The sequence below is a fragment of the Eptatretus burgeri genome, chromosome 9 (genome assembly GCF_056783735.1).
Source record: "Eptatretus burgeri isolate ZD-2024b chromosome 9, Ebu_testis_v1, whole genome shotgun sequence".
In the NCBI taxonomy this organism is placed as follows: domain Eukaryota; kingdom Metazoa; phylum Chordata; class Myxini; order Myxiniformes; family Myxinidae; genus Eptatretus; species Eptatretus burgeri.
Window position 1 is genome coordinate 97903358 of NC_140969.1, and position 14532 is coordinate 97917889.

At 42.5% G+C, this 14532-nt stretch overlaps 2 protein-coding genes across 4 annotated transcripts in view; one reads left to right on the forward strand and one right to left on the reverse strand.

The window, feature by feature from the left end:
• The window catches only part of WDR41 (WD repeat domain 41), a 39069-nt gene extending 36134 nt beyond the window's left edge, over window positions 1–2935 (forward strand). The window contains exons 13-14 of one of the 3 annotated variants that reach the window (XR_015061931.1): window positions 2539–2658; window positions 2863–2935. The gene's annotated coding sequence lies outside the window, so the exon portion shown is untranslated. Of the gene's footprint in view, window positions 1–405; window positions 1603–2538 lie in introns of those variants that run through there. The other 2 variants (XM_085896271.1, XM_085896272.1) reach the window with 2 other exon arrangements.
• LOC147020710 (cytoplasmic polyadenylation element-binding protein 1-like) overlaps window positions 2231–14532 on the reverse strand; it is a 32813-nt gene continuing 20511 nt past the window's right edge. Inside the window, exons 8-13 of the mRNA XM_085896269.1 lie at window positions 13782–13871; window positions 12903–13033; window positions 7195–7393; window positions 6817–6911; window positions 3448–3528; window positions 2231–2638 (exon numbers count right to left, since the gene is read on the reverse strand). Coding sequence (XP_085752395.1) covers window positions 2528–2638; window positions 3448–3528; window positions 6817–6911; window positions 7195–7393; window positions 12903–13033; window positions 13782–13871 — 707 coding nt within the window. The 3' untranslated portion in view covers window positions 2231–2527. The remainder of the gene's footprint in view (window positions 2639–3447; window positions 3529–6816; window positions 6912–7194; window positions 7394–12902; window positions 13034–13781; window positions 13872–14532) is intronic.

Sequence of the window (14532 nt, forward strand, 5' to 3'; positions counted from 1 at the left end):
ATGAGATCAGACTGGAGTCTCCATGGACTATGATGTTCGCGGATGACATCATGATCTGTAGGGAGAGGAGGGAGCAGGCTGAGGCGAGCCTCGAGAGGTGGAGATACGCACTGGAGAAAAGGGGAATGATAGTCAGTAGGAGTAAGATGGAGTGCATGTGCGTAAATGAGAGGGAGCATGGTGGTATGGTGCGGTTGCAAGGAGTTGAGATGGGGAAGGTGGATTGGTTTAAATACTTGGGATCAACTGTCCACAGTAACAGAGAGTGTGGGAGAGAAGTGAAAAAGAGAGTGCAGGCAGGATGGATAGGATAAGAAATCAGTATATTAGAGGGACAGCGCAGGTAGGATGGTTTGGAGACAAAGTGAGAGAGGTGACATTGAGATGGTTTGGACATGTGCACAGGAGGGAAGCAGAGGTTCATGCATACGGTGAGGGCGGACATGCGGGTGGTTGGAGTGTCAATGGAAGATGTGGAGGAAAGAGCGAAATGGAGACGGTTGATCCGCTGTGGCGACGCCGAACGGGAGCTCGCCCAAAGAAGACACACACGTGTGTGTGTGTGTGTGTGTGTGTGTGTGTGTGTGTGTGTGTGTGTGTGTGTGTGTGTGTGTGTGTGTGTGTGTGTGTGTGTATGTATGTATATATATATATCTTCTTCTTTTCGGCTGCTCCCGTTTTGGGGTCGCCACAGCGGATCATCCGTATGATCCGCATCGTGATTTGGCACATGTTTTACGCCGGATGCCATTCCTGACGCAACCCTGGTCGCCTCTTATGACACAGGGATATGGTACACCTATTTTAACCAGGGTATACACCGACCCAGTACACTGGTACTCACTTTGCCGACCTTGGAAGGATGACAGGCTGAGTCAACTCCCTGGTGTATTATTTCAGTGGCCCAACGGGGCTTGAACTCAGGACCTTTTGGGTCCCAAGCTGCTGCCCTAACCATTGCACCAGCACCGTGTGTGTGTGTGTGTGTGTGTGTGTGTGTGTGTGTGTGTGTGTGTGTGTGTGTATATATATATATATATATATTCTGGGCGTCGTGGCGTGCACCTGCAATCTGGCAACTTGGATCTTTGGGTTGGAGGATTGCTTTAGGACAGGAGCTCTGTGCTGGACCATGCTATGAGGGTGTAGGGCAGCCCGGAATAATGGCGAAACCAAATCCTTATCCGTTGAAAGAGGTGACCAGGGTTGAGTCAGGAAGGGTATCTGGTGTAAAAACCTGTGCCAAATCAGTATGCGGATCATAACGGATGATCCGCTGTGGCGATCCCTAACAGGAGCAGCTGAAAGATACATATATATATATGTGTATATGTGTGTATATATATATATGTGTGTATATGTGTGTATATATGTGTGTATATATATATATATAGTCCCCCTTCAAAGTGCAGGTACCCAAGAGAACTGCAACCCCCAGCTCATCTCTCCTTCTCTGGCTGCAGGGGTCTTTTAATAAATAATGAGTGTGTGGGCCCATCTTGTTAGTATCAACTGTGTGAGTTTTTGAACATTGTAAATTCTTGCTTGTATATTCCATAAGTTGCTCTGTCTTTATTGTAAATAAATTACTGTAGAAATGTGCCCAGTTCGTTTGTCATTTCTTTCATTGGTCCAGCATGGTTCGGATCTGAGTTTTAGCCGGGTTTTTATACCCAATAAGCCGTTCATTATCACCGGTACGACCTTGGCAGATCCACTCACTGCATCTGAACGGGAAAAGGAGTTGGCAACTTTGTTGATATTTTTTAACCATTTTACCAGCTGCCATTCAAACTTCCATATCCCAAACCAGCTGGTTTACCGGCAGAAATTCAAACCTACATTATACCTAAGTGACCAGATTTTCCTCGAGGGAGCCCCGTGTCAGGGAGCTCAGGATTCAAATGGTGAAACATATTGTTCACCATTGAGATAAGGTCATAAACAATATATAGCATGTTTCAAAAGGTTAATGGGCCCAATGTGTTCTCATGGATCAAACATTGCATGGTGGAGGTATGCGCTCTGCAGTGCCCTTCTAATCACTTGTTATTGGAAGCAGTCTTGGAAGAACACTCACCATGAGCAATCGTAAAATGGATTTTGTCCAAGGCATAAAACCCCCTTAAATATAAGGGTAAGTGATGTCACAAAAACCACCACCATGTGACCCTTAGCCCCCCCATCAAGCATGGTTGAGATTGGACAAGTAACTACCAAATATATTGTGATCAAACACACACCTTTTGAATGAGATGCAAATCCTCCAGGAAGCAAATTCAAAATAGTAGAAAACTTTTATTTCATAGATTACAAAAACTGCAAGGGGAAAACATTTTCACAACACATTGTTTCCATACTTTTAGCACTAATTGTTTCAATGCAAGCTCAAATTTTTTTTTAATTCAAATTCAAAGCTTACATTTTAAAAAATACATAAAGCTTGGTTATACCCTATAACCAATAAGCTTCAACTTGTAAACATCTTGCTTCCCATTTGTACTGACGAGCCACTTCCTGATGCCCTTTATCTTCCAGCATTGCTGCGTGGTGTCCGTTCCAGAGGTTGGTGGCAATGAGCTTTAATTTTACAATGGTACTGCTTCCAGCATATTTTGCAGAAATACTTCAAGCACACCTACAGGAAGAAGGATACAGGTAATGAAACTATGGTTGGATGGCAAGAGTCAATCTACGTCAAGCATCATAAAAAGGTTTTTTTCTTTAAAAAAAAATTAGCTTGAGAAGCAAAATGGTGTAAACAAAATGTGCACATTTATAATTATTTGCATCACAATTTTATTTTTAAAAAATTTATATTTTCAGGCTTTTTATGTAATCTATTGTGATTATACCATGCAGATATCATTGGACATTAACCACTGCAGAGATTTTTCATTCAACGAGAAATCGCAAAAATAAAGCCTGTCTGCTTCCTCTTTGTACTCAAACTAAATTTGATGAAAACGAGTTTAAAAATTAAAAGAAATAATGTAAATTTTATTGATCAGAGTTCTCCATAATCTTATAATTGAGGTTTGTTGAAAATTTGATGACAAAAGCTCAAATGGTACAAAAATGATTGCCTAGACAGACAGGATTGCAGAACCACATCTCCCGCTGTATGGGGGAGGGGGGTGGTGTAATGGTTCGAGTATGCCTCCGAGCTTGGGACCCCTGCAGTCATACCAACAACCATAGCACAGGCTTGATGGGCCGAATGGCCTCCTCCAGAAAAGTTCCTTGTAAGGTAATATATTTATTAAGCAAATACAAAAGACAACTCTGCCCATTGAACCCGAGCTATTTCACCTCAATCCAAACGTAATGCATAATATTTTGCATCGAGCCACGGAATATCACAATGAACCACGGCAACCACCTAATTCGTAAAGGGCTAATGGTGTCAAGTTGTCAGTTGCGATTTGGCAAAGCGGAGAGTATTACCATCTCACGACAAAATAAACCACCAGGATTGATGTTGCACATCGAGCAAAGCGCATCTTCCAAGTACGGGTCAATCTGGATCTGCATTCGAGACACAGCGAGACAGAAGGAATGTTAAACACCGAGCTCGAGATCCAGTTTATAAACGGCATCAGTTAGTTTATATCATTCATCGATAATAATTAGACCATTTCACCTCAAGTTGGTGAACCACATACCAGAGCCCCTCAAGACTTGAGTGGTCCAACCAAAAATAAATAAGTTTTTGAGTTACGCTGAAACGAAATTAAAACTGCATTTGTCTGTTGCAATAGTAATCAATATATTTGGTTTCAGGATCCACCTATTCAACTCAAATATGCAATTGTGATCAAGATTAAAACCTGATCACTCTACCTTGGACATGCTGCTTCTAATCTCCCAACAATGGTGGAGGCCCTCAATATCAGACATGATATCAGGGCCGTCTCTGGACATATCTGAAGATTTTCATAGCTTGGAATCCTGCCTTGCTCTCCAAACTGTCTGCCTATGGAATCAAAGGCCAACTCCACTCTTGAGTTACTGACTTCTTCCACTCTTGTAGACAACGTGTGGCTCTCAGCAGAAGCTTTTCATCTCTTCTCCCTGTCAAGGCTGGAGTACCACAAGGCGGTGTTCTAGGCCCCATACTATTCCTAATCTTCAATGATCTCACCGACTCCCTGGAAAATCCTCCATCTCTCTGCTGATGACTCAACCCTGTCCTGTGACATCTCATCCTTGACAGACAGGCAACAGCCTCTTCCCTCTCCTCAATGACCTCAAATCTTGACAAACATCACAAACTTGTCAAGCACAATTTTCCTTATGTATCCATATTGTCCACCTTTTGCATCCTCCCTTACCCTCATCGTTACATGCATCCCTTATTTGCCCATCTCATTTCTCCCTCTGCTCCAATTTGTTTTGTACAATTGCTCTTCCATGAGCCTCAACCATGTATTATAAAATAATGATAAATAAATCAACAATAATAATAATAATGTTAATTAAAAATGTATATATGTACACATATACACACACAGTATACCTGGTGTTCACTTAATGGTTATGGTGGTGGGCTTGGGATCCTAGGATCCTGAGTTCAAATCCCACTTGGCTGTTGAATTAATACCAGGTGAGGTTGACTCTGCCCGTCATCCTTCCGAGGTTGGCAAAATGAGTGCCAGCTTGCTAGTATCCTGTGTCGGAGTGGTGACCCATCCAGGATTGTACCAAATAGCCAAGGAGACTGCTTAGGCAGCACCAATGCACGGCACAGAGTATGGTCCCAATGGACAGACGAGACGGACACGCACACACTTCAAGTGAAATATTTAACAGCTGATGTGGCAGTTGTGTTTTTGAAAAATTGACTGGTACATACTGTATGTAGAATCTCAGCTCTTGGAAGAGCAAGGAAACAGAAGCAGGGGTCAGTAAATCAAGCACAGCACAGTATATGGAAATAATGACAAGAGAAAAGTTAAGAGTAGAACCTATGAAACAAACAGTATTTGATATGGAGATTATGAGCTGACACCTTAAATGACAAAGAAGGAACAGGACTTGATAGAAGAAAGGTGGCTCCACCAAATGGGAGAAAAAGATGAAGGAATGGGGGTGAGCGATCAATGTGGAATCATGTAAACAAAACAATATAATAAAAGGTGGATTGGCTAATGAGTATCCAATTAAATTGGGTCAAGGGAGGGGGGGGGGAAAACAGATGATTGGTAGTGATGAGAGTGCAGACCAGAGCAGTGATGGGTAGCGTGAGGTGATATAGTGGAAAGAACCCTGCAATCGGCTGGCAGTGGGAATGGAATACGTCAGTCTTTGCACCCTTTTTGTGCACGCAAATGATCTTCAGAGCTTTGACATCTACATTATATAGTGGTCGGTGTTACGCACGGGCTCTGGCCAAAAGTAGTGTCCAGCTTTTAAATATTGGTCTACCCAGAACAGGCCCTTGCTGATGGGGGAAGAAGTGGGAACGTCCAATTTGGTTCTGAAAAGATTGGAGGGTTAAGACAAATATGGAACTTCTCGTATATAGTAAGCAACCATGTGGTTATGTTATAGCAATGAGGAAGTGTGTTCACGTGTCACCCTTCAATGGACAGATTTGTTGGGGAGGGAGAAGAGGGGAGGGGAGAAGAAGAGGGCAGGGGAATACAGAAGGGAACTCAGGAGGGAAAAAAACTGGAAATTTGGAAGGAAAGATTGGGGTGGGGTTGATGAGGGTTTAAAAAAAAAAAAAACATAAAATAAAATTAAAATATCATGTTTTTGCATCTGAGATGGTAAACAGCTGCTTTGAAGATGTGGAGGGAAGAACGAGATTGAATTTGTTGCAAGTTGGTTTCACAGGCAGGAAAAGAGAGCAACAAATGAGTGGAGGTGAGAAATGCTCCTGGATTTCAGTTGTTTCACCAGAAGGGGTTGATGATGGACCATGAAGAGGGAAGATGCTGCAGTTGACCTTGAATACCATAGGCAGAGAGTTTCGAGAGTAAGACAGGATGCCAGACTGTATGAAAAGCATGAGATATGTCCATAGAGATGGCCCTGATCTCACGTCTGACATTGAGGGCCTCCATGCATTGTTGGGTGAGTGGAAGCAGGATCATCAAGGTGGAGGGACGTGGTCTGAAACCAAATTGGTGATCTCAGATGGTTGTTGTTGAAAAGGAAGGATTTTATATCAACTGTGATGATTGATTCCATGACCTTGGTGAACAGAAGTGAGCAGATACATCTTTGCACCTTTTTGTGTAATGCATTGTTGGCCAATTTCCAAGCAGATGGAAGATGACATCAGGCAAGTTATAGGGTGAAAATGGCAGAGAAGACGTGCATGAACAGCAGAGCAGGTTTTTAGGGCATGCGAGTTGATGCCATCTGGTCCAGTTGCAAATGAGAGTTGAGGAGCAGTTGGGTACCAAGAGTGAGGGGATAGGGACACAAAATTTGGAAGAAAACAGAATCGAGGCATTCAGCCTTCTCACGAGCAGTTGGCTGTGGTGCCATTGGAAGAGGGAAGGAATTGAAGAGGAGCACACTCCAGAGGCAGACCAAAGGGACCACGAGGTTGGGGGGGGGGGGAAAAGTTTTAAAGTTCATTTTTGAGATTAGACATGTTTTCTGGCCCTTCTGAGAATGGACACACACCTGTTGGATTTTATTTTTTTGGAATTGTTTGAATGAACAATCTGACAACATGGTCAGTTTCCAGAATCTGACAATTCTAATCTTTTCTGCTGCCGATTTGAACCAAAAATAAAAAAAATTTAAAAACACTTTGGGACACAAGGTCCAGCACATCATTATTTTGGGTTTGCATACCTTCTTAGAAAACCTCTTCGTCGTTATTTCAACAAAGGCTGCAGTTAGAGCCTCTATGTAACTCTCACGGTTGTCAAACGTCACACGCCCTGAGCCTGACCAAGCAAGAAACAGATCAATGGCACATTTTGCAAAAAGGTTAATCAGCATCAATAAGTGTTTAGACCATCTCCATCATGTGCTGCATCAACAACCTCATTTCGTCATTTGCCAAGATTGCAAAAAGCAACAAACAAACAAAAGATAACAAACCCTAATCAGGTTTGACAGTTATTAATTCAAGTCTCATACTTTTGTGCAAATGTGCTTCTCCCAGGATCCAAAGTTCAAAGCAATAAATAGAATTTTTTTTTAAAAAGAAAAGAAATATCCACTCACCAATGGGATACTTGTGCTTGTCAATGTCAATTCCAACATGAACGACTCCACCGAACAGGTCGTTCATGATGCTGGACAGATTAGACGCGGTGATCAGGCCGTGCAATGCTCCCACAAACACCATGTGTTTCTCCTGTGGTGGAACAGCACCCTCCAGCTCCCATTTGTTGTCTCCCAACACCCAAGGAATCACCTCCACCTGATGGGATATAATTGTACAACTACAATTAAAATTTTTCCATTTGAAGAGGATCGAGGCAGTATCTGCGTCGGAGCGGCGACCCGTCCAGGATTGTGCCCAAGAGCCAAGGAGACTGCTAAGGCAGCACCAACGCTCTGCACAGAGTATGGTCCCAATGGATGGATGGAGGCAGTATGACCTCCTTGATCAAATTTGAGTTTGTAGTTTATAAAGATGCAAACAATAAGATGAGACCATCATGATATGCTGAACATTCACTTTTGACCACCTTGAAAGGTTGAAAGCTCAATAAACTATACTTTCTTACATTGTCAATGAAGGCATTTGGTCCATCACACTCATGCTGCATCTCAAAGCCCATTCATCATTTGTTTTTTTTCCTTGGACAAATGCAGTTCAAGTTACGTAAATCATCCCTTACTCCACTTCCAACGATCTAATGCAAGTTGACAGTCACTATATTTGCGGTCAACGAAACTGCCGTTGATACTGGCAAAACACCTCAAGACCGTCCAATCACTGCTATGAGCATGCCCACATTTTCTTCACTACCATAAATGGGTGTTGCACCTGTGGAGTTCCTGCGATCATCTTGGAAAAAAAAAAAAAGTGTGACCCAGGACTGGCTGCTATATCCTTTCAAAGTTGTAAAAATTATCCCACCCGGGCACCCATTGATCCCTCTTGGAAATGTACATCAGTTGGCCCAATACCGAATAAAGGCAATTCTTCAGACTCTGCCAACAACCAGCCAATAGCTCTTCTGCATAGGATCTCCAAAATCCTGGAAGGTCATCAACAAGCAACTCTTTTCTGAGTCCTCTCTCCTTGATGACCACAGATTTGGCTTTCATCCACCAGGAACCTGCTGACCTTTGGCAGCTTCAACTCTCAAATCCTTGGGAGAACCGAGTGAAGCTTTAGTCAAGGTTTAGCATAAACGGCTTCTTGCCAAACTATACTTGTCGCCTTTGTATGCATGGATGGAGCACTTTCGAAAAGTCTCCCTATAAACTCCACTATTCATGGAGAATCAGTCACCTCACCAATCCTGTTCTTGCCCGTCAAAGACCTCATGTCACACAGAACCAGCCCTATTCACTTGTTTGCAGAAGACTCCACCGTCCAGTAACACCATCAAGTGGGACTCGGATTACCTGGTTTCTTTCAAACAAGAATGCAGTCCTTTCTCATCTCCAGTGAGAAAAACATTAAATGTTCCTCGTCTCATGTTCGACAAACAACTTGAACGATCCTCGGACATTGGAATGTCGCACGTCAAGGTTTCTTCTGCACTTTCATGGAAACCTCATAATCACCATTGCTGGAAAGGCTTCTCGGAAGCTCGTCTTCCTCTCTCGATCCAGAAAGCATTTTACATACCAGTATAAAAGCCCGTCAAAAATGACGGGTTGGAATTATTTTATTTAAACATTCAAGGAGACTGGAAGATTATGATGTTTCGTAGCAAGAGAAAGCATCATTAAAAATAATAATAATAATAAATAAAAAAAACACTACATGTCCAGATGTAATCCTATTTTATCTTCTGGGACGTCTCATTTCCATGGGACAGCCTTGTGAGCACGCCAAAGTTCGACGCCTCGGCCGAGCGTCAAGTATGCTTACATCTTCTTTATTAGACACCCTTCGGCTCGAAAGGAACACTCGTTTTACTCTGTGTGCGTTACACGTGTTGTGCAATGAATTTCACCTCCTTGCACCTTTTATTAGGTATTAAACCAGAGAGTTGGTGTCAAAGCCACCCAATGCTCGCCTGTTTATACATTTATCGTTTTTAAAAGACTCGTCTAATAATATTTTTATAAAGCATTGCAGTGAAGTCTGATCCAAATAATTTTAAAGCAATATATGTATTTGTATATTGTAATCAGTAAAAAATAGTGTGGTTGATAAAAACATTAGAAAGGAAATAACTTGCACCAAAAACTTTAACATTTTCACGCTGACGTTCACGCTGACGCTGGGGGTATCGCTATAGCTCTTTGTTCTTCGAACAGGCGAGCTAAAAATAAATAAGGTTCTTTACACCACCCTTGATGTTCAATTTACAAGTCACTATTTCCAAGTAATTCCTCTTTTATGGAAAAAGTTTTTCGAGTTTTTTTATCCTCAAAATAGACCATATAGTGGGGCAACTTAGCATAACAATTGTGCATTTTGTGAGGAAAGCACCAAATTTGGCACACTAGTAGCCTATCATATTATGAACACATTTGGATATTGGGCCATCTCAAATTCAGCCGCTGATGGCTGTGGCAGCCATTTTTCACTGCCATCAAAAATTTTGAGATGGTCCAATATCCAAATCTGTTCATAATATGATAGGCTACTAGTGTGCCAAATTTGGTGCTTTCCTCACAAAATACACAATTGTTATGCTATATTTAGCTAAGTTGCCCCACTAATAGTGAACACAGTAGTGTTTAAAAAAAAAAAAGAGAAATCGGCCTTCAAAACCCTTCTTGAATCGTCCTTATGAAGAGACAGCCAAATTCACACAGTTTTTTATGTTGGTAGATAAAAATAAAATACAATTTTAACAAGCTCAAGAGTGAAGGGTTAGATCCACCTGTGTTCTACAGCATGGCAACACTATCTCCAAGATTTTCATGGACTTGTGGCCAAAATGTTTTCGAATCGCCAACACGGTGAAAGGCAAACAATAGCAGACAGTTTAAAAAAAGCTGATATTGCAACCTCGTACACAATTTCATAACCACCCGAACGTATCAAATTCATCCAGTCTTTCAAACACACAAAGGACAAAAAAAAAGACAAAGTGCTTGTATTATGTTGATACGACCGAGCAGTGAACAGGTCTGTGATGTTTTCTCAGTTGTGCATCAACGTTGCATCTGATGACATCTGAAAACGTGTCTCAATCAACCACCGAGATCAGGAGTCGCATCATCTACAGGGAAAAAAAAATAGTCGAACTACACCGTGAGAGATTGGCCACAGAATATGAAACCATCATGACTTCTTGTTTTTAATTTGTGGGGGGAATTTTTTTTTTCTGCAATTCCAACTTCCTAAAGAGAGTCAAGGCCTGGAAGATGAATTTGCTTTGCAGTGAACACCAAGTAAGTTTGTTGTTGATGAGTCTACAAAAATAAATAAGTGGACAATCAACTGCTTATGTTTCTCCTGTATTCCGTTATACACAAATCTTTCTCAGACAATCAGAGCCAAATTTCTGATGCCATCGTGTCACAAGATATGACAGCACCGTGTTTTGCCAGAAACGGGAATGAGGAACGAGGACGAAGTTGCCAAAACATTACTGTTACAAATTTACACGCCACAGCAAATACAATTAAACTTGAGTAAATCTCACAAGAAACTCAATTAAAATATTTATTTTTGCATTTTTCTTATTTTGATTAAATCGGTGCGGGGTTGATGTGGTGCCGGCATGATGGGCTGAATGGCCTCCACCTACGTCTAATGTTTTAACGCCATCTTTCTCCACGTGCAGTTTGAGGCCAATGAAGGATAAACTACAAAAGCAGCTCAGCAACGTAAAAACATTGTATTTATCTCCTTCCCAGACAAATATCCACTCAACTCTTTCTCTCATCCCCTCTTCCTGTCCAGGCTGGAGTTCCTCAATGCAGCGTTCTGGGTCATGTTCTTTTTCTGGTTTTCATCAATGATCTCTCAGACTCTAGAAAATCCTCTTTATCTCTTTGATGACTCCACCCTCTGCCATACCATCTGTCATCCCTCAGACTGGCAAGCCGCAGCTTCTTCGCGCTCTACAGATCTGGGTAAAATCGCAAACTGGTCCAACACGTGGAACATGTCTTTCAATCCGGACAAATCTCACACTCTCTCGATGTCTCTCCGAAAGAACCGTTTGGAACTGGACCCCCCCCCCCCAATGTACTTTCTCAACAATCCTCTGGAAGAAGTCCTTTCAAGCTTCTGGGTCTCACTATTTGCCATGATCTTTCCTGGTAAAGCCACATTTCCAACCCCGCCTCCAAAGCCAGTTGCCGACTGGGAATCCTCAGTCATGCAAAGTCCTTCCTCGGCCCACCTGAGATCCTGATCACATACAAAGCTTTCATCCACAGCCTGATGGAGTACTGCTCTCCACTCTGGGCTGGTGCTCCTGCCTCTCGGCTTCACGCTGTGGAAACCAAGGTGTTTAGAATCATTGGTATCTCCCATAGTGAGGCTGAGTCTTTTGGCCTCTCACTCTCACCGCAAGTAGGTCGGTGGCCTTTGTCTTCCACCGTCTCCTCTGTCTGTGATATGCCCCCACCATATTTCCACAGGGAACTCAAAGTTCGCCAGCAACCCCCTTCTGCTAAAACTACCAAAATCACAAATCACTGCTCACCTTCACTCTTTCATTCCTCTTTTTCCCCACCTTTGGAATAAACTCCCTCACTGTTCAATCCCATTCTTCCCTCCAGGCCTCCAAAACAGCTGTTCACCACCACCTCTCATTTTCCCCATCCAAAACCACAATCTTTTCTACCCCCGTTAATCCACCTCAAACCCACCTCCTTCAAATTCCCTGTCGTGTCCATCTTGTATACCCCGTGTTCCCCACCCCATCCCTCTCCATGTCTGTTCCCCACTGTTTTGTCCTTCCTCTCCCACCCACCTTGCTGTGCATTGTGTGTTTGCTCTCATATGAGACTTGACAATGTGTACATAATAAAGAAACAAAAAGAAAAAAAACTGCTCTTCAAGATGATTTTCTCCCTCACCATCAGCCAGGACTATTTCCAAGGCTGAACAAGTAGTAAAGCTGGCCTCCAAAACCAGCCGCAGATTGAGCATCCTAGTCGATCTTAGTATTTTCCATGGGGGGGGGGGAGAATAAAAACGACTGTATTCATAGTCTAAGGCCTTTATCCAGGGTTTAATGGAGTACTGCTCTCCCCTATGGGCTGGCACCCCAACATGACATCTACCTCTCATATAAATTATGGGGAATCTAAAGACCTCAAAATTATTGAAATATCCCATGTTGTAGCCCATAGCACAAGGTTTGTTCTCACGTCACAGGCAGCTTGGTTGCCCGGTTTGTAATGTCTATTTTCAAACATTCCGCCCTCTGTTCTGTCCTTCAAACCTCCCCATCTACCCCATAATGCACGCATTCTTCCAGCAGCCCCCTCCTGATTAAACTTCCAAAATCCAGGCTGTCTGTACACCTCAACTCCTTTATTGCTTGGTTCTCCAGTTGATGGAGGCACCTTCCAGAGGTCATTCTGTCACTCTTCTCTCGAGAGCTTCCAGTAGTAAAAATAAATAAATAAATAATAATCATCCGGCTAGAAATGTCATCAAATCACCGAAAACAAAACAAAATGGCACAAGTAAACAGCACTTCACTAAAATGAATCAAATCAGTTGCCAGTTTCATCATGGATGGGATTTCTCGGTGGTGGTTGGTTTATTACACAACTAGTGCTGTTGATTCGCAAGTGTCGTCGATGTTGAAAACACACGAGGCACACACCTGTTTGTGGTAACCACTTAACATGAGCTTGTAAAGGAAGCGTCTACGACCGAGTGAATCCTCCTTACAAGAGCATGCATTGAGCAGCATCCGCACACCAGCCTCCGATCTAAACACCATGTACGCATAACCTGCAGGAGAACATGTCACGAGCAGCAGTAGCGGTTACATGTGAAGGCCAAAACTTTTTTCTTTAAAAAAAAAAAAAAAAAAAAAAAAAAAAAACATTTGAGCTTTTGTCATTAAATTGTCAAGTTCATGAGAACATAGAGAACAATAGTGAATAATTGGGGTAAAATGTCAAAGGACAAAAAACAACAAAAAATATTCACTGAATATAAAGAGGCCTGAGCAACCGTTAACCTCTCAATCTCACCCCAACACCCCCTTCCTCCCCGCTCCCCTTCCCCCTATTCATCCTGATGTCTCTTCCAGCTAGAAATGTCACACATGACAGGCTCCTCTTTTTTTCTTCTTGGGGGGGGGGGGGGAGAGAAAGGAAGGCAGCACACTTACCCGTGCAAAAAGTGTTTTAACCTCTGTGTTGCCCAGGTATAAAAGGAAATTGGAATATCCTCTGTTTACACCACCAGGTGATGGTACATGGTACACATTTACATAGAGAATTTACAACAGCTTTGGTTGTTTTACGCCGAATGGAAAACTTATAGGGAGGGCATGGCAATGGTGCATACGACTGCTCTGAAGAGGTTTTTGGATTCCCGTAGCACCAACATGGTGGCCATATGATTTTTCAGGTTGGAATTGTGGATGGGGTCAGGCGAATTGTCCAATCATAGGTGCTATGGAACGTTACACACAGACAGAGACAGACACTGCTTTGGGTACTAATAAAAAAGTTTTCACAGAAAGACTCACCTCGAGGGAAATTGGATCCACAATACTGGTCTTTGTTCGGCCATTCCACAGTCAGTGACCCAAAGTTGTGAACTTTGTTCAAGAGTTGTGCTTTTAAAAAAAAAATAATAATAAATAAATAAAAATAAAAACAATCAACATTAAAAGTATAATTAACCCACACCACACAACCTTGTGTACTGTTGCTCAAAACCAAATTGCAAATAGAGTTTGTTCAAATCCAAGTGAAGTTTGCAACCGAGGTAGTTTAAATTCGTTTGTGCAGGGAGGGAGACGTTTGGCAAAGTAATTGCAAGAAAACTTGCTTTCAACACCTGAAAGGGCTACCCACGAGTGATGGAACCCAAGTCAGTTCACAAGTTCCATCACAGTGCACGCTTGTCGTCAGAAACCCCAGAGAGCCCCCAATAACAGGTTTGTATGGGATCAATCATTTTAGAAGCACACTACTCAGAGAATCAACATGGCTGTAAAGTTTCCATCGTCATGACTAATATGCAGGCCATCCGTGATACCCAAGCAAAGTGGAGCAGCAGTGAAACAAACTACTCTCTTCAGGCCCTGCTCAATGGTGCAAAACCAAACAGGTGATACACTTAAAATTTGCACCTTTGTGGTCACCCCCCCCCCCTCCCCTGTACACAGCCAACTTGAAAATCCAAAACATTATAATATGCATAATATACAGCAAGGAATGAGAGCATATTACTGAGAAGTAGCAGGAGCCCACATAAAAGGAAAGAAAGGAAGA